General features: G+C 44.6%; 2 protein-coding genes across 3 annotated transcripts in view; one reads left to right on the forward strand and one right to left on the reverse strand.

Annotated features, from left to right (window-relative positions):
• UBFD1 (ubiquitin family domain containing 1) overlaps positions 1-20,105 on the reverse strand; it is a 43,741-nt gene that overhangs the window by 7,058 nt on the left and 16,578 nt on the right. The window contains exon 7 of one of the 2 annotated variants that reach the window (XM_090277749.1): positions 18,405-18,884. The exons of the other annotated variant lie outside the window; for it this stretch is intronic. Coding sequence (XP_090133875.1) covers positions 18,861-18,884 — 24 coding nt within the window. The 3' untranslated portion in view covers positions 18,405-18,860. Of the gene's footprint in view, positions 1-18,404; positions 18,885-20,105 lie in introns of those variants that run through there. 2 annotated transcript variants of the gene reach the window in all.
• Positions 7,266-15,687, forward strand: NDUFAB1 (NADH:ubiquinone oxidoreductase subunit AB1). Its single transcript, XM_090277737.1, has 5 exons — positions 7,266-7,467; positions 12,707-12,829; positions 13,884-13,971; positions 14,678-14,777; positions 15,525-15,687. Exons 1-4 carry the CDS (start codon positions 7,306-7,308, stop codon positions 14,767-14,769), a joined length of 465 nt encoding a protein of 154 aa, XP_090133863.1. The 5' UTR covers positions 7,266-7,305; the 3' UTR covers positions 14,770-14,777; positions 15,525-15,687.

Genomic DNA, 20,105 nt, shown 5'->3' on the forward strand with positions numbered 1-20,105 from the left:
CGAAGCTGTTGTTCAAAATAGAAGTGCAGAGAAAGTGCTTCCAGGACTAAGTAAAACTGAAGGAGTTCATTAGATCCAAACCACTGTTATATGAAATGTTAAAGGGACTTGTTTAGAAGAAGGAGGATCAAAACTATGGACATTAAAGTGAAAACTATCACAACAACCAACAACAAAAGCTAGGGAATTGAAACAAAGGCAGATGAAGTAGGCAAGGAGAGTGGAAAAAGAATTATAGGTATGGGGAACATACTGGGGGGAGGTCAGTGGGGATGGGGAAGGGGTAAAAGGGAGTGAGATGATGCAGGAATTAAGCATAGTAGGAGGGAATGGAGTAGACAGGAGGATGTTGAGAACTATATGCACAACCAATGGGCATGGACTAAGGGGAGGGACAACTGGAGGGAGTGGGGATCACTGGGTGGAGGGGAACAAAGGGAAAAGAAATTGGGACAACTAACAGCATAATGAGTAAAACATTCTTTTTTAAAAGATCATTTTCAGAAACAATTATTTTACAACTAAAATAGGCAATAATGATTGCGTAGTAAGAGTAAATTGCAGTTAACTTACTAAACTACCATGCAATATATTTTTATGCCATTTGTAATACTTGATTTCTACATACCTACTAAAAGTAATACAAGATATATTGAAATGTTAATTTAGAAATAGTTGTTTTTTATTCTCACATGCATCCATGATACAAGTGCCTGTGTTATCACTGCAGTCGCTTTGAGGCAACAGCACAGCTGTACTGGGTACATCATCTTCACTTTGACCTGAGTGATTTGCGAGACAGAAGTTTTTAAGGTCCTAATCTGGTGGTATCACTGGAAATTTTGTCCCAAGCTCTAAGTATTTATTTGCAAAACATGCTTATTGGAAGTATATATTCACGATCTGTTACTTCTTTATTTTTGTTAATCCTCACCCATGAATATGTTTATTGATTTTAGAGAGAGAGAGACGGCAGGGTTGGTGTGGGGGGCGGCATCGATTGGTTGCCTCCTGTATGGGCTCTGGCTGGGGAGTGAACCTGTGATGTAGGTATGTGCCCTGACTGGGAATCAAACCCGCAACCTTTTGGTGTACGGCACGATGTTCCAACCAACCTAGCTACCCAGCCAGGGCTCTGTTACTTCTTTTTTAAAGATACCTTTTAATTCCCTGGCTGATATAGCTCAGTGTGTTCAGCGCTGGGCTGCAAACCACAAGTTCACTGGTTCGATTCCCAGTCATGGCACATGCTTGGGTTGCAGGCCAGGTCTTGAGGGGCGGGTGACCAATAAATGTTTCGCTCCCTCTCCTACACCCCCTTCTCCACTCTTTAAAAAAATAAAATCTTTTAGCCCTGGCTGCTGTGGTTCAGTGGATTGAGCGTCGGCATGCGAGCCAAGTGTCGCTGGTTCGATTCCCAGTCAGGGCACATGACTAGGTTGCACATCAGGTCCCCAGTTGGGGGCGTGAGTGAGAGGCAACCACACAGTGATGTTTCTTTTCCTCTTTCCTTTCCCCTCTCTCTAAAATAAATAAATAAATAACAAATAAATATAAAATTTTTTTTCAAAAAAGATACATTTTTATGGTGTTACTGGTTTTGTCCTTTCACGACAACATGCACAGCACGGTGTCCTACAACGGCGCAACCTCTGAGGCCTTCCCAGTCAGCAGCGGAGTAAAGCAGGGCTGCGTCCTCGCGCCTACGCTGTTCGGAATCTTCTTCTCCATGCTCCTCCAATACGCCTTTAAGGACTGCAGCGAGGGTGTCTTCATTCACACCAGATCCGATGGCAAGCTCTACAACCTGGCCCGTCTACGAGCCAAGACCAAAGTCAAAGAGGTGCTCATCCGTGAGATGCTCTTCGCCAACGACGCAGCTTTGACATCACACTCCGAAGAGGGACTCCAGCAGCTAGTCACTTGCCTTTCCCACGCATGCAAGGAGTTCGGACTAGCCATCAGCCTGACGAAGACGAACGTTATGGCTCAAGGCACGGGGACTCCCCCATGCATCACCATCGACGGATACACCCTGGAGGTTGTCAACGACTTCACTTACCTCGGGTCCACCATCTCGAGCTCTCTGTCAGTCGACTTGGAGGTCAACCGGAGAATCGCCAGGGCAGCCACAGTTATGGCCAGACTGAACCGGCGAGCGTGGAACAATTCCAGCCTCACTGAGAAAACCAGACTGCGCATCTACCAAGCCTGCGTACTCAGCACTCTCCTCTATGGCAGCGAGACGTGGACCACCTACGCAAGGCACGAAAGGAAACTCAACAGCTTCCACATGAGGTGCCTGCGACGCGTCCTGCATGTCGCCTGGCAGGATAAGGTCCCCAACACCGAGGTGCTGAAGCGAGCCAATATGAGCAGTTTGCATGCAGTTCTTAGCGAGAGACGCCTCAGGTGGCTCGGCCATGTCAAAAGAATGGATGCAGGCCGTATCCCCAAAGACCTCCTCTACGGCGAGCTAGCAGAAGGCCAGAGGATGACAGGGCGCCCAAAACTGCGGTTCAAAGACATCTGCAAAAAGGACATGACACAATGCTCCATCAATCTCAACACATGGGAAGTTCAAGCAGACGACCGCCTAGCCTGGAGGCTCGCGGTCAGGCAAGGTACGTCGCGCGCGGAGGCTGCGCGCAACGAGGAGGCGGTCCAGAAAAGATCGAGGCGGAAGCAGCGTCAACAGCAGCAACAACGGCCATCTGCCTTCACCTGTACCAAGTGCGGCAGGGATTGTCACTCCCGAATCGGACTGCACAGCCATTCTCGGCGGTGCAGATAGACTCTCAAGAAGCTACGCCATCGTCTCTCGAGACGGACGGCTGCCGACGACGACGACTGGTTTTTGCTAACTTACTACCCTTTGATATGTTTGTGTAAAAGATTTAACTTTCTCTCCTATACTAATTCTGTTCCCACAAGTGAGATCTTAACTTCACATAAGAGATAATAGGCTGCCTTTCACAAATTTAATTGACTCAAAAATGCTGAGAAACATAAATGATGTTGATTTAAGAGTTAAGGAAATTGAGGACTTCCGGCCCAGAGGGAGGCTTAGACGGACACGTTTGGTCTCCCTCTACAACTAGAAAGGAATACAACTACCTCAAAACAAAAGATAACCAGAAATTCCAGAAAATAAAACTACATGGAAGCCCAACATATGAAGTTATAAACCAGCTGTGCTTGCCTGGACAGGTAGTAGGGGTGAAATCGGAACCGGAATGGAAATGTCGGATGAGGCTGTTTGTGGTAGCAGCGGGGAGAGCGGCAGGGGGAGCAATCCCGGCTGCAGTCGAGTCCCGGCAGCTGGCGACCCCAACACTGGGAAAGGCAACCCCCTCATTGCCTCGGACAGAGAGGCCCAGAGGGCAGGAGGACGGATCCCGGTCTCCCAGCAGAGAATAATGACAGGAATCCATCTTGGACCCCCGCCCCCACACAAAGCGCCACAGCATGGCGAAAAATGTTGCGGATTGCTGCTGGTTGCCCGGTAGTAATGAGTACATGGAGCTCCACCCCCTACAGCCTGCCCAGGAAGCAAAGCAAAACACAAATCTGTCAAAATGAAGGGGACAACGATTGAAATCCCAGTGACGCAGCTCACCGGGCAGCAGATGAAGAACCTGATAGATGAATAAATAAGAAACCTTTCAGAGGCTCAGTTCAGAGCTATTGTTATAAGGTGGCTTACAGAATTAACAAAAGATTTGGAACAGGACAGGGAAGGAAAGAAAGCCACTCATACTGAAATAAATGAAAACACATACGAGACTAATGGTGAGGAAATAAAATCCAGAGATCAAATCAACAAATCAGAACATAGAGAAGGAATAGTCAACCAGTGCAGAAAGAGGAAACAAAAAGTAAGGAAAGTGAGGAGAGGATTAGAAACCTCTGGGACAGCTATAAGAGATCGAACATTCAGATTATATGATTGCCAGAGGGCGAAGAAGAAGAACTAGAAATTGAAAAATTATGCAAAAAAATAATGAAGCAGAACTTCCTGAACTTGTGGAAGGAAATAGACTTACAGGTCCAGGAAGCACAGAGAGTTCCAGAAAAACTGGACCCAGGGAGAACCACTCCAAGACACATTATAATCAAATTGTCAAAAATTAAAGATAAAGAGGGAATCTTAAAAAAAAAAAAAAAGTTAAGGAAATTGAGTAGAGCTAAGCAATAATTCCAGTTCAGTAATGTTGAACAAACACTGAGCACATTACATAGTGGGTGTGAAGATGATTGCCAAGAGGCCACTGCTATTCAGAAATACACAGTCTGATGAGGGAGACCATGTGTAAAGCAATAAATTAAAGACATATTTAAAGGGTGTGTTCACAGTGCTGCTATGGAAGCTCAAAGGATGGGCAGTTAGAACATCAGGGTTCAAGAAAAGCTTTGTTAAAGGTGACAACATAGCTGAGTCTTGCAGGATAAGTCAGCACACGAGCAAAGGATATTCCAGGCAGAAAGGACAGTATGGTGTGAACCCCAAACACCTCGGTACTAGAGAACTATGCTCTGGGGACTGGAGACAGGAAGCTAGAGGTAGCCAGTAGCCAGGGAGCTTATGACACATGTTAATAAAACTGGGCTTTATTCTGGAGGTGAGGGGAGATTTAGGAGGAAAAAGCAGGGCTGAGTGAGTGCAGGATTAGGTAGAAGATGAAGGAGTCTTACATTTCTGGTTTAGCGGGCAATGGTGTCAGCAATGCAAATAGAGAACACACAGGGGGGATGATAACTCATTTGAGTGTCTATAGATCATCTGGTAATAGACAATTGACATAGGGCTGTGAAGCTCTCAGAAGAGGCCAGGGCTGGATGCCAGTGGGAATTAAAACCTCTGGAGTGAAACAATTCTGAAAATTTGTATTTTTAAAGTCAAGAGTGGGTTAAGGACAGAGCCCTGAGGACCAATGTTTAAATGATGAATGAAGGAGATAGAGCCATGAAAAAGGCAGAACAGGAATGTTCAGAAAGGTTATATCTATTGGACTTAGCAATTTAAGATGTAATAGCTTTATGAAAAGCTTCAGTGGTTGAGCAAGTGGAGAGGTCAAGGAAAATCTTGAGTGTATTGAAGAGGGAAAAGGAAGTGAGGATTAAAAGACAAAGTATTTATTTTTCAAGAAGTTTGACTATGAAAGGAAGCAGGAATGGTAGTATTAGAGAGAGATGAATGTCAGTGGGTGAAGCCTCTGACCTTGTTTTTAGGCCAGGAGAAACTTTGGCATGTTTATGGGCCCAAAGGAGAGAAGAAAGGATGAAGATGTAAAGGAGAAGAGAGAACTGGGTTATGTGGTCCCAGGGGAACAGGAGGATATGAGACAATAGTGCAAATGGGCTGGAAGGAGAGAAGGATAACTACTGGGTTGATGGGGTGATATGTGCAGGAAGCTGACATAGTTTATGCATATATATCCTTTGATGGGGGTGCTACTGAGAAGCACTAATGTCTTCTCTTAAGTCTTCCCAGCTATTAAGGACTTGATCTCAGTCTAAATATTGAACCTTCTACCTCAAACCATGTTGACTGACATTTTCTCTTTGCTTGCTGAAGGGAAAAGTAGCTCAACGTACGTAATTTAAATAAGAGGTGATTTATGATGTTTGACCAAAAAGATTAAATGGAACACAGAAATATAGATAGGTCATGGGAAGAGAGGGTCTCAAGTGTGGGCTTAGTAGGCTACCAGGTTCTCTGAGTTCTCCCTCTTCTGTTAATGCTATAGTCACTGTTGTGGGTGTCCCATGGTTCTGTCCAAAGTGTGACTGGGAAGTCATAATCAGAGAGTGATGTGTCATTGTGATTTATACAGATATTATGGTCCCTGATCCTTGGTCTCCATTCAGATTTTTGGTGCCAGTCAGTTTTCTGCAGAAATGGGAGGCTACCACTCAAGATGGAGCTTGGCCATTTATTCACTGATCATTCCAAAGAGGTGGTACAATTGCTCTTCCAATTGCTTAATAGGCAGTGAAATGGTGATGATTAAATCTGGGGTGCAGGAGAAGCCTGGTGTCAACTGCTAGCACTGCCATAGAGACTGAGCGACATCACCAACAGCAGGATGACTCCTGAGGTTGTCTCCCCTCTTGATTAAATCAAATATACCTCCTGAGAGGCCTTCAGGGACCACTGTACCTAAAATAACTTACCTCCTATACTCCCTCACTATTACTTTCCCTGCTTTATTGTTCTTCATTGTATTTATCACTATTTCCTGGAGGTTTCTTTTGGGGGGGGGGTATTTTTGTTTATTGTCTGTCTTCTCTCCAGAAAGTAAATATGGGAATAGACTGCCTGTCTGGCTTGCTCACTGCTGTATCCTCAACAACTAGCACATAACAGAAACTCAATTGTTTAGTGGAAACAGAAATTTTACAGCCGTGGGATCATACTATGCATTCTATTTTAAATGAAAAGCATTACACTATTTTACTTAAATTTAACAAAAATAAAATATTAAAACCAAAGGCATTGTTGGATTGTCCATCCAGGCAGTATTCAAAGTTTGGAGTCTTATATATGGATTTCAGTATCCTTGGGCTCCCTGCTAAGCAATGTGAGCAAATTAGCAGTAAAACTTCCCCGACAAACCGTTCCATTTTTGTGAGCTATGTTATTGTACAGTTAAGTTTAAAACATGTATATGGTTTTATTGTAATTCTCATGCTTATTAGTCTTACATACTTAAATCGACTCATTTCCTTTTTTAAACATTTTTAAAATTTTTAGAGAGAAGGGAAAGAAGGGAGAAATACAGGAAGAGAGACATCAATGTGTTGAGAGATACACCCACTGGTTGATTGCCTCTTGCACACTCCCAACCGGGGACCTGGCCCAGAACCCAGGCATGTGCCCACACCGGGAATTGAACCAGCGACCATTCGGTTCACAGGCAGGCACTCAATCCACTGAGCAACACCAGCCAGGGCACTGACTCATATTTTCACATTCTTATTTTATACTGAGTTTAGACATGTTAAATACTTTTAATTCCTGTGGAAGACACTCGGCATGGAACCTTTCAAATAAATGTGTTTCAGAACTTTGGAGAATAAGTGAAAAGTTTATTTCTCGTGTCCATGATTAGTGTTTAGGGAGTATGGGCCAGAGGAGAAGAGCGGGACCGCGCCCCCGATTGCGCAGTGCCTGCAGGAGCCGCCAGGGGCCGCCACCGCTGAGTGGGGCTCGGCAGCGCCGCTCTATACGTCGCCGCCGCCGAACCGGATTGGAAACTAGACCTGCGGGGTCCGCGCAGTGCAGCCTGGGTCGGCGTGGCCATGGCGGCTCGTGTCCTTTGCTCCTGTGTCCGCCGACTGCCCGCGGCCTTGGGGTCGTTGTCCCGGGTTCCCACGCTGACCGCCTCCCGGCCGCTCAGCATCTGGCTGTGCCCCGCGGGGACCCAGATGAGGCCCGGGGCTCCGGCCCTGGCGCTCGTGCAGGTGACTCGCGATGACTTTACTGGGGCTTGACAGGGATCAGGGGTCGGGCCCGCGGGAGGGGAGGGGTTCAGGTCGTAGGGCCGCGCCAGTCGGAGGCGGTATGACCGGGGACGACTGGCTCGCTCCCCCTTCCCTTTCCTAACGGTGCTCGGCTGACCTTGCTCGGAGGCTGTGCGACCTAATGATACCCTCGGGTTCGAATACCGGCTGTCACGGCACTTCGGACTAGTAGTGGCCTCGCTGAGCCTGTCTGAACTTAAAACAGTGGTATTGGTCTCTACTCTGTGCAGTTGCGTCGAGGATTAGAGGAGTTAAGGCAGGTAAAACACCTAGGGCGGTGCTTGGTGAACTCTTAGAACATTATTGGTCGGCATTGGCCCTAAGCGGTAATGGTAAAGACCGCGGTCGCTTTCTAGGGGAAAACCAGTGACAGGGTGCAGGAAGGAGGCCACGCTGGCCCACCGCCTTCTCCAGAGCAGTTATCTCCCTGAGTTTCTCCCTGTGGCACCTTTTGCCTGCTTCTGAACCTCCTGGAAATCATGATAGGAAACTATTGGTATTTCTAGCCCTTCTTTAATCTGATGAAATCTTTATGAAGCTGAAACTCTCCTTAGGGCAGTGATTTTAAACTCTAGCTGCACATTCAGGTTACCTGGGTAGCTTAAAAGAGAAAGAAAAATCCCTTGCCCCCCAATTCTTATTTACTCTCTGGAATGAGGCCCTGGAGTGGGTTTTTAAATTCCCCAAGTGACTCTGAAGTGTACCAAGATTAAGAACTACTGTCTTAAGGTAGGATAGACTCTCAAGGTCAAGTTGAGAAACCCCTTTTCAATCTGAACTTCATTGTAATAGTGGTTTCAACCTTGACTAAGATGTTAAAATAAAAAGTAAGGATTCCTGGGGCAAAATCACGCAGAATCTATAGAGGTGGGGCCTGAGTGTCTTTTTAAAAGTTGCCGTGATCCTTTTGTGCAGCCAGTTTTGAGGTTTACTGACACTGTTATGGATTCATTCATAGGACACTGTTTTATTGCCTGAATCAGAGATTAAAGTGTCATCCTAAAGTTCAGGGATAGAATGGCAGTATGTGGAGTTGCTGAGTGTTTTTGTTCCTGAGACTAACTTTAGCATTCAGCTAAGAGGCAAAACAATTGTCCCTGTTCTTAGAGCACTGATACTCAAACTTCATTGTGCATACAGATCACTTGGGTTAAAATATAGATTCTGGTAAGGAACCAAGAATCTTCATTTTCAAAGGACTTGCAGCAGGTCCTGCTGCTGGTGGTCCTTGTATTGTGCCTTTAATAGCAGGGTACCCGAAGATGTACCACTACTTCCGCTTGGTGTATACATACAGCAGAGGAACTGTCTTATTTATATTTACAAAGTGGTTTTGACTGAGTGCTCCCATTCAGCCACCTTATATCCTTTGTGAATTGAAGTGGAGAGTAAATACTTGTTCAAATATAGTGAGGGGCAGATGTATGCCTGCTAGGTCTTATGCTAGCCTGTTGAGGGGCCTATACATTAAACTCGCTTGGTCAGTCCCTGCTTCTTTGTTTTCCCTAGGTGTTCTGACATTTTTTTCTTGGCTTGTCCCCTTTCGCTCTTATACCCAGTGGGCACTTTCTCTGCCTAGCCTAATCCTTAATTGTTGATAAACTTTAGAGATCTCTTACCACACATTCTCCCTGGACTGTCTCTTCACTCTGTTGGCATCTGTTATTGGCTGTGTGCCAGTCACCCCAAACCTCCTCCTCCAGTCTATGTTCATCTCATGTGGACAAGTGCTCATCCCACCCATTCCTTGCTTTTGGTTTTCCCTCCTCAAAATTTGTCTACCATACTGATCTCAGAGCAACCAGTTACTCATTTATATCCTTTATTAAAAAAAAAGCAAAGCTAAAGCAGCTTTCTTGGGTAAAGAAAGGTAAGACTAAAAATAGGAGGTAAGAAAAACAAGGGTAGTGGTCTAAAATGGAGCCCAGAAATCTGATACTTGACCCTACTAGCAGGCCCTGAATCTAAACTGTCTGGCAGCCAGAACACAAAGAGAATTTCAAGTTCTATGGGAGGTGGTATCTAGATGAAGACAAAGCACTGGTGCAGGGAAGGCTGCCTGTTCTTGGTACCAGACCAGATGACATACATGACAGTGATGGACTCCAGGCTGTGATTTGTTCCCATCATCCCCCAGTAAAACAAACCTATTCTGTCTTACATGAGGTCTGCAGCCCAGGCCCCGCCTCTTCAGCATTGGAGCCTGTGTCGGTGTGACACCTTGCCCTTAACTCTCCAGCAACATGAACTAGTTTCTTCCCATGCAGACACACTACACTTTTGTGCCTCCTTTCCTTTTCTTGGCCTGCCCTCTCCTTCTTGAATAACCTATCCCTGCCCTTTTCCTGGTTAACTGCAAGTCTCCTTCCCTGCCTCTGAAGGGTTGGATGACAACTTTCGTTACTGAAGCAGCCTACTGACCAATACCTTTGTTATGGCTCATCTCATTTTATTATAGCCAAAACGATCTGTTTGGGATGATCTTTTCCATTAGACTGTAGCTTCTTTGAGAATAGTGGTCATGTCTTTCTTTGTTGTTCAGCCCATAGCACAGTGCATGGCACACCAGTCATGTAAGTAAAGGCAAGGCACTGTGATGTGTGAGGCCAGGAGTGTATACAGTGCAGAAGCAAGAAGAGGGACTAAAGTAACCACCAAAGAGTACGGTCTTGAAGGCAGCAGTTTTTCCAGCAGTCAGGACAGGGCACAGTGCCACGTGCAAAGGCCAAGAAGAGCCTGGCACGCACTTACGGCTGACCTGCAGGGTGCCTGTGGAAGACAGCAGGCATATTGTGAAGGGTGCTGCTATATGCTCACTGAGATGTGTGATTGTTCTCTGCCTAGGTCAAGGAGTGAATGTTAAACAAGGTTGAAGGAATGAGCCCTTTCCTCTAAGCCAGGTATGCTGAGTGACCCAGTGACCCGACAGGGAGACAGTGGAGGAGTGGAGATTGGCCCTGAGGTTTCTGGCTAGAGCCCTAGGTGGTGGAAGAGAAATAGAGGTCCATGAGCAGCCATTTTGCAGAGAGATGGGTAAGGAGTTCATGTCCAAACAGTGAAGTTTGAGATGCCTGTGCTACCTGGGTAGAACTGTGTAGGGGGGGGGGGCAGTTTGTAGGGATGGCCTTTAAGGCCATCTCCTTAGGTTCCTTCTGAGTTTCCCTCAGTCAGAGATATGCCCCATTGGAGAGAAGATGTGTTCTAATGGAAACTAACCAGGTTTGATTAGTTTCTACTAACCCAGACGGTAGTCACTCTTTTCCTGCAAACAATGCCTTCTCTCATGTTTGTAGGAGGTTTCTATTAAATAGGATTTTTTGGTGTACATCTTGGGGAAGAACAATTAACACATGGATCTTTTTTATTTTTTTTAAATGGCGGAGATCCAACAGGAAAGAGGCAGGAGTAAACCCCTTGGCTACGCCACCCCAAAGCCTCAACCTGGCCGAGTGTCATCCTCCCCCAGGTCCTGCTGGATAGCCCCGCAGAACACCCTGTGCTTGTGCCCGGCCATGTTCTAAGCTCTTCCCCTTGCTTATGCCTCACAGCAGCCCTGCAGGCTTGGCTTTCTTGTTTATCCCCATTTTACAGGTAAGGGTACAAATGAGGCAGTCTCATTCCAGTCTCTGAGCTCTCACCCTCCTACCTCTGCTGAGCCCACTGCAGCCGTCTACTTTACCTTGACCAGTGGCCTCCAGGTGGAGACCCCTTTAATTTCATTTAATCACATGGTGCCCATCTGGACTCTGCAGGCACTTGATGCTGACCCCTAGTGGGCCAGATGGGTAGCTGTGTAGAAACATCCTCAGTAGCCTCTTTCTCCTGTGCACACATCAGCCTCCCCTTTCTGTCCTTCTCAGCAGTGATTCCACCTCCCATGACTTCTTGATATGCACAGATGAGGCCTCCACTATATCCTTCCTCAAGTTCTTGTCTGTTATTACCACTGCTCATTCCTCTTCCCGATTTCTCTTTAGTCCTTTCTGCTACTTCATTTTATCTGTGGCTTGGAAACCTTCTTGTCATTGATAAGGCCTGGTGACATTCCCACATCAGAAGTCACCTTAAACTATGCTGTCATTGGAAGGGAAAAGACACCATAAATTTAGGCAGAAAAGAGCAAGTGCTCCAAACCTCCAGAAGTACCCAGAAATATTTTTCAGAACATTTGTAAAACTCTTCTGATCTCCTCGCTTGCTGACTAAACCTAACTTCAAAGCCTGGGTTTTTGTTTGGTTGGGGTTTCTTTGCAAGATAGTGCTTACACAGAGGTGTGTACAGGTTTGGTTCATTTGGTAGTGTGTTTAATTACAGTTTTTCATGGACCTTTGTGAGTCTCAGGCACTTGAGCTCCAACTGGCAAAACCTATTTTCTATGGGAAATACCGTAAGAACAAACCACAGCATTAAAATCAATTTTAGAAGGCAAACAAACCAGTTCAGATTAGGGACTTCCATAGTGAGCAAAACTATCTGACTGCTGTTTTGTTTTCTCTTGTTCTGTGTGGTACCCTCCACAGCTTTAAGTCCCCTGACCTATGAGATGGAACCCTTTTCACATTTGGTGAAGGAGTCAAGACCCTAGTACTCAGTTGAATATTAACAGGTGAATATCAGATATTTGAGATGATCCTCCATCATGGCAGAGATCAGAAAGGCTCATGGTTTGGCTGGTGGCAATAAGGCTTGGACCCTGAAGGGAAATAAACTGGATTGTGACAACTGTCAGGTTCCCTCTTGCTCTCCTTTAGGTTGGTAGCCTACTGTGGTCTATGGTCCTTGGTGTGAGCTGCCTCAGTTTATCATGACAGCTTTTTCCACATGGGTTACTTTGACTTGGATGTGCCCATTAGAGGTGACAGGCACTTAACTGTGGCAATGGCTGCTGCAGATGACATGCGGAGACTTAGGCTCTTCTGCACACCTTGGACAATTTCAGTCTCACAGAGCGAAATGAATGCCCAAAGTCTGAGAAGAAAGGAGGCCCATGTTTATGCTTCAGAATTGCTAGGGCTTCCAAGACTCCAGCAGTGAACCAGAGTGGCCCAAAAGGTACAATCACAATCAGATGAGGGGGTTCTCTAGAGCCCTAAAGCTTTGCGAAAGATACCTAATACAGACAAGTATGTTTACTTGGAGGCATTCTAGGTTCAACATTTCCCTTCTGCCCTTGCCCTAGGTACCAGGCAGGGTTACACAGCTATGCCGCCCATATAGTGATGCACCCCCTCTGACGTTAGAGGGCATAAAGGACCGTGTTCTTTACGTCTTGAAACTGTATGACAAGATTGACCCAGAGAAGGTAACTGATGTGGTTTAAATGTTTTTTTCTTTAAATGAGTATTTAATCACATGATACAAAATTCAAATGGTCCAAAAGGACATTCTGTAAAAAGTCTCTCTGCTTCCAGCCAGAGGTTTCTCTCTGGGAAGCAGCAGCGAAAACAGCTCGTGCATCTTTACAGAGGTACTCAGTGCATGTGCAAGGAAGTACACATACATGTATGTATATGTGCTGTGTGATCTGTACCTCCCACCCTTTTAAAAAAAACAGTGGTAGCGTACTGTAAACACTATTTTGCACCTTTCTTAACCCGTGGAATTTTTCTAATAGTAACACATTAAAAAATCCTCCTTTAATAATTAAATCTATTCTATGAGTATGATAGAGGTGATTTTTTTTTTTTTTGAGGTTTAATTGACACATAACATTAAATTAATTTCAGGTATTTGTATATATTGTGAATTAACCACCATAATAGGCCAAGTTAACATCTGTCACCACATGTTACAAAAGTTTTTTCCTGAGATGAGGCCTTTTAAGATCTACTCTCTTAGCAGCTTTCAAATATGCAAGACAGTATTATTCACTGTAGTCTCCATGTACATGACATGACACCCCCAAGGCTATTTGGATGTGGGTTTTTGAAGAATTCTTTGTGGTAAGCTTGAAGTCTAAAAGGCAGGTGATGATAAACACTGTCTACTATTTATTCTTGAGGGGAAGGAATGTCATTTTTAAGGTGTAGTTCCAGTTGTTAATAAGGCAGCAAGAAAAACCAAACTCTCAAATGTCGTTCAGAGCAGTGATCAAAGATCTTGATATAATAGAAACTTGAAATCTATCATCAGCTTTGTACATATTGTTAACCACTTCAAAACAAGGTGAAATCAGCTGACGCGTAAAGCACACTCAGTCCATGCCAGCGCACATTAAATGTATATAATGTGAGTTACGGCTCCTCCTATTTAAAAACAGAATTTCCATATAATGATTAACATTGTACCACTAGGTTGTCTTGCAAAGGAAAAGTTCTCACAGCCTGAATTTTGTGTTTCATATCCCTTTCTTGCAGCTCTCAGTAAATTCCCATTTCATGAAAGACCTGGGCTTAGACAGTTTGGACCAAGTGGAGATTATCATGGCCATGGAGGATGAATTTGGTAACACACACAGGCTGGGTCTTGGATCTCCAAACTGTGATTCTTGATTTGGGTGGATTAAAGTGAAAGGAATGTTGGGAGTCTGAACTGGGATTTGAATCAAATATATATATACAAACAGTAAGCCCCCCACACACATACCTTGGTTTCCTGGAATGCCTCTGTGCACACTACAAGTTATTCTGGTTTGGGACAGTTAGTTGTGCAAATGAGACCATTCAAGGCTCCACAACTAATTTTGGAGGTGAATTGCCTGAATGGAAGCCAAGGGACTTCTGTGCCATCCTACAGAGCAGAACTTAGTTAGAATCCCTCACAGATTATGCTAACTAGAGACATGGTATCCATTGGGGTAGGGTTGGTACAGGACTTCTTTTGGGAAAATGAAATATTCTACAATTGTATAATGGTGATGGTTGCAAAACCTTGTGACAATACTAAAAACCATTGGATTTTACTTTAAATGGGTGCATTTTCTATTATGTGAAACACACACACACTCACATGCACACACCCTTAAAAAGAGCCAGCCATTATACCCAATATGATATACACATTGTCTAGAACATCACTGACTCACAACAGAAATGGAGTTGGTTGCTGGACACTTGGTGCACTTGTGGGTGTTACAGCAGTGCTAGTGCTTTCAACTCTAAAGGTAATCTCCTTTTCTACACTCATGCACTGCTGTAAACTTTATTTTTAGGGTTTGAAATTCCTGATATAGATGCGGAGAAGTTGATGTGTCCACAAGAAATTGTAGATTACATTGCAGATAAGAAGGATGTGTATGAATAAAGTATCAGGTAAATAATTTGACTTAATTGATATTCTACCATAGAATTAATCCCTCTGGGTTTCTTCAGTAAGACTCAGGAAAAAATGGAAAATGGAAATGCTTGACATTTTCACTGGTTATAACATGCAGGCCCCTCTGGTTATCTGCCACTGCAAGAGGGCCAGCCTTAATGATCATCCGTAATCCTCCAGGAGGGTTGAGAGAAGTTCATTCCTGGACAGATTCCCTTGGGTGCTAGCTCTCCTAAAAGCAGTCTTATAGAAAATACTGCTCAAATTAACCCAGAAGCAGAGACCACTCCCTCCCTCTGTCTCCCTAGTCCAGACCAGCCTGCTATCCAGGAAGTTAGGATAGCCTGGCTGTTCACTGTTAAGCAGAGAGGCCTCATCGGCAAGATGACATATGCTGGAATCAGACATCTGTTTATTCTCAGCTCTGCCACATTCTGTAAGTCTGTCTAGCCTCTTGTGAGCCTCAGTTTCCACATATGTAAAATGGAGATAAAGATAGGACCTGGGACTTTAGTGAAGGTAAAATTCAGTGGTGTATGTAAATCATTTAATACAGTGCTTGATGGTAAGAAGCCTGCCAGTAAATATTATCTAGGATAATCAAGTGATAAGACTTTTTAAATAAAACATTGTATTAGTTGCTTGTAACTTCAGTTATTCTGGATATAGCACCTGAGAGATCTTCATGTAAAGCTAGTAACAATAAAACAAAAGAAACACTGAACTTACTATGTCTTTTCCAGACCCCTTTCCTCCACAGATAGAAGCCTTGGATATACAGAAGAGTGTCTGGCAGGAGAACACATTTTTGGCATTACTGCTGACATTGACCGAGTAATTCTGTTTAGACTTGTACTTAAATTGTCTAAGTGTTTTTGCCCTTTGAAAATAAATCTGTAAAACCAATACTTTTTGTCAGTCTTTAGTTTTTCAGTGATATCTGTAAAGTGCATTTTTATATTGACTTTGCTTAATATTTTTAAAGACCTGTCTGATCTGCCATTGGTATTCATACAGATAAAAAATGTAAGGCTTTTCAAGCAGTGTACTTGGAACAAAACAGGCTTGTGTGTGATGCCTCTGATCAGAATTACAATTTTAACATCTGGGGCAAAGTATTCTGGCTATTCTAACCCCCATGGCAAGTGCACATTTTGAAAAAAAAAAAAAAAAAAAGCATCTGTGGTCATTTCTGCTTAAGATATGAGGCTTAGCAGTACTGTCACTACAGTCATGGCTTTTGGTAGCATCTTAACCACCCATTGCACAGAAGTGACCTGTTCTCATCATCCCGTGGCTTTTCTAAGTCCCAAAGGAGCCAGAATAAGGAAGAAAATGCACTGAATCACACATGGATAATTCCTTGGTAATATTATTTAGCCTGTGTTCAAACAACAAAAGCCCTTTAGCTCTAAGAACTTAACTGGAATGTTCTGTGTGCTGCTCTAGGAAGGTAGCACACTGGCCACATGCAGCATTCCAAAGTGGTGTGAATGACAACAGAACAGATGGCATGTTGTGCATATAGTTCTAACGGCCTCTGAATACCTGTGCACCTGCTGTAGGCAGTCAGTTCCCTCTCTTGAGAGTGCATGTAAGGCCAGTCACAGGCTGTTTCTGGCCCAATCTCCAATTCTGCCCCACCACCCTTTTCAATGTGCCTCTGCAGACAGCAAGTGCACCACTCAGAAACATCACATGCCCACCACATGTGCAGCACTGCCTGTGGGCCGAGTACCACCCAGGTCAATTGTATGCCTCCACTCCCGGGAGTGCACCATCTACTACGGGACAGTTAGCATGGATGCTAACATTCAGGTTACACCAATGTGATGAACAGAAATGTTGCTAGAATTGTTGAACCTGAATCTGATCATGAGGAAGGTAGGACTTTAAAACAATCAATGTCATGGGGAAGGAGAGATAACTAAAAAGGTGCCTTGGAGACATCAACCTTAGGGGAGTGTGAGGCTGAGAGGATGGGGAAGAACAGGACACTGGAGGACAAATGGGATATGTACATGGGACAAGACACATTTCTCAGGAATGAATGACAGTGTAATGGCAGACTAACGTATTCTCATGAGGTATGTACTGACTACTTAGGGGTGAAGCAGCAGGGCTGCAGCTGACTTTGAAATGATTCAGAAATAGAGCAAAATGTTAACCAGTGACTGATGGCCATGTGCACAAACATACTATGCTTGTACATGCATGTTCATTGTGCAGTTCTTTCAACTTGTTTGAAATTTGTCCAAATAAGGGAGAAAATTCAATGATACATGTAACAAAAAGTACACAGATGCCATACAGATATCCAACCATATGACACAAATAGGAAGTTTTACGTAATCACATGGAAAGCCTGTGTTAAGTGCAGACAGATTATAATCAGTGTGACCCCATTTCTATAAAACACCATGATGTCGATTATGACATGGTAGAAATAGGACTTATTTTTGTTCAGCAGTGCTTTCTAAATTATAAATACTTGTGTAATAAATGACACAAAGTATGTGTGAACAGGCAGTACGTCAGCAGTTGCTGAGCTGACCTGAGGAAAGGCATTCGTGGCACTGTAGCCTGGGCAGAGCTGCTGAGGCTGGGTCGGGAGGGCAGGAAGAGCACATGTGCAGAAGGGGACAGGCCGCGAGTGTTTGATCTGGAACACTGCCAGAGCCTTCACTGTGGTGCTGTGCCCGTGGTCAAAGAAAAAGGTCCTTACAGGCTGGCTAAGGAGTGGGCTGGCAGTGGAAGTGACAGGGTATCCTGCAGGGGAGACAGCCAGATGTATATACTTGAGTTCCTTCACTGGTGGCCGTGCCAAAGGTGGTCTAGAGGGGTGAACCTTGTGGTTCTTGAAAAAGCCCATGCAAAAAATGTAGATGGAAAGACTGGTAAGACACTGGAGATAAAAATGGCACAACCCACTCAGATAAAGGAAAAGGCAGGAAGTCTAGGATATCGCCCAAGTTTATGCCTTGGTACTGAGTTGTCTGAAACAGGGACTAGAGGAGCTCAAATATATACATCTGGCTGTCTCCTTTGCAGGACAGAATTTCAGGTTGGCACATGGGTTTGTTTTGAGATAGTCAGCAGGTAATAAACAAGAAGGTAAGGAAAACACTGGGCTGGAGTGTTTGCGGGTGTATGTCCTCCCCCTCTGAGAAGGCATCTAAGTGGGTATGACACCCTCTGCTCCTCAGATGGCCCCGATGCCCTGAAACCTAAATGAACACTACTGCCCACAGGGATGGGTAGAGAAGCCAGAACTAAGAAACTACCCTGTCACTTAAAATTTATCAAGTACATGCATTAGTCCTAATTTTTTATTTTTAACTTATTAATTTGAGAGAGAGGCTGGATGGGGAAGAGAGGGAGAGAGAAAGAGAAAGGAGAGAGAGAGACACTGATTTGTTGTTCCACTTATTTATGCATTCATTGGTTGATTTTTGTATGTGCCCTGACTGAGGTCAAACCCACAACCTTGGCGTTTCGGGACGATGCTCTAACTAACTGAGCTACCCAGCGGCCAGGGCACCTTTTTAAATGATAGCCAATTAACAAATGTCAATGTTCAAAGTTTTAAAAAATGACTCACAAACACAAGTTAGTGCCCTTAAGACATACGGCTTAAACCAAGGAAGGGGGGAAAAAAAGGTGAGTTTTATTGAGTTCTAAACAATAAGGTATCTTAACAGCACAGCATCAAGCAAATCTGGGTTCAGAACCATAGCCTCAGTTGGTGACAGGCATGATCTTGGCTAAATCACTTAATTTCTCTCAGCTTAAGTTTCCTCTAATGGGTAAGTGGGGGTGACAAGAGGGATGTGGTAGAGTGTTGATAACATAACGCACACAGTTTGACACAGAGCCTCGCACATGAGAAGTCCCAGTGAAGGAGTTGGTGTTACAGGACTTGAAGGTGGAATGTTTGGAGCAAGGCTCTCGTGGACAGAGTACCAGAGGTGTTCATGCCCCTTCCAAGGCTGGAGCACTACAGGAGGCCTTTCCAAGAAGCATTTACCTGGCACACAGCTGGAGGCCAAACCCTGCTAGGTGGTCTGTCGGAGATGCTGTCACTTCCAGTCTGGGCTATATGCCTGAAAACCCCATATGCATGATGAATGTAAATCAACCAGCATATGTCTTAGATAATGATTCGGCACCCGTCCGTCTCGAGAGACGATGGTGTAGCTTCTTAAGAGTCTATCTGCACCGCCGAGAATGGCTGTGCAGTCCGACTCGGGAGTGACACGGTATCTGTCTCCTCCCGTGTTGAATCGACATCTTACGATGACGCTGGAGTGTCCTCTCCAGTGAAGCTGAAGCTACAGAGCCTGGGCAAGGTGATATGGAGGGTCTGCTGTTGCCCATGCAGCAGACCCCCCCTCTCTTCGCAGCTGAAGGGTCCAAGGGAAAGACGGAGTCAATACAGCTTGGCTTCAGGTGCGCCGCAGGAGTTGCCGGTGTTGACTACAACATCATACCGCCTTAGGGACTCCGGCTCCGGATTTTCTGTCGGGGTTTACTCCCTTAGCCTTTCCCCTGAAGAGGTATGCCGCAAGGCAGCGGAGGTTTTTTGGAGTCAGAGTCTTAGATAATAAGATTATGATATTTGCATATTTGTGGACAGCAGAGCTCATTAACAGCCTGATCTGGTACTTTTACTGGTATTTCTGGGGAAGAAAAAATTCTCTTTCCCTTGAGATTGCCAGTCTGGTGGAAGCTAAATTAACAGAGGACAGAGAGGGCTAGCAGTTGGAGGGTCAGGTGCCTGGAGACCCAACTGGGGCTCCTGCACTGGGCCTAGTCAGACACTGCATTTTCCAGTTATCTAAGCCAAATTGCTATGCCCAAGTCCTATGAATGAGATTTCTCACCAAGAACCAAATCCTGAGTCATGGACCCCTGGAGTCCAGATTTGTGTGTGGGAGGGATGCCAGTGATTAGTGGACGAGAGGACTCTGCCCTCCGGGGATGCTGGTTCCCTGACACCATCTCCTCTAGAACCACAGCCCAGCCAGGCATGATAAACTCACAACATAAAACATAATAAGACTCATGACCAGAAGCAGAGGCAAGGTTAGGGGTCTTAATAAAAACTAAGATTAAAAGTATATGGGGGTAAAATATATGAAGAAATTACTTTTAAGATGAGAGAAAAGCCAAGACTACGAAAAAGTTCAAAGGGTATTAAACCAAGGTTAGAATAAGGATTTAAAAACATAAGTATTATTGATTAGGAAACTAGCTCTAGAAGATATTTTGGTCTGTATATTGGGTGATACTACCAAATTGATATTACTTTTCTTAGGCGATAA

Source organism: Furipterus horrens, unplaced genomic scaffold (genome assembly GCF_987537825.1).
Source record: "Furipterus horrens unplaced genomic scaffold, mFurHor1.1.pri manual_scaffold_5, whole genome shotgun sequence".
Taxonomy (NCBI): domain Eukaryota; kingdom Metazoa; phylum Chordata; class Mammalia; order Chiroptera; family Furipteridae; genus Furipterus; species Furipterus horrens.

What these genes read in the sequence shown, in the direction of transcription:
- NDUFAB1 (XM_090277737.1), top strand. Translation starts at nt 7,306, where the DNA reads ATGGCGGCTCGTGTCCTTTGCTCCTGTGTCCGCCGACTGCCCGCGGCC. An exon ending in CGGCCCTGGCGCTCGTGCAG is followed by an intron (nt 7,468 to 12,706) that starts GTGACTCGCGAT and finishes CCCTTGCCCTAG; the next exon opens with GTACCAGGCAGGGTTACACA. An exon ending in GGCCATGGAGGATGAATTTG is followed by an intron (nt 13,972 to 14,677) that starts GTAACACACACA and finishes CTTTATTTTTAG; the next exon opens with GGTTTGAAATTCCTGATATA.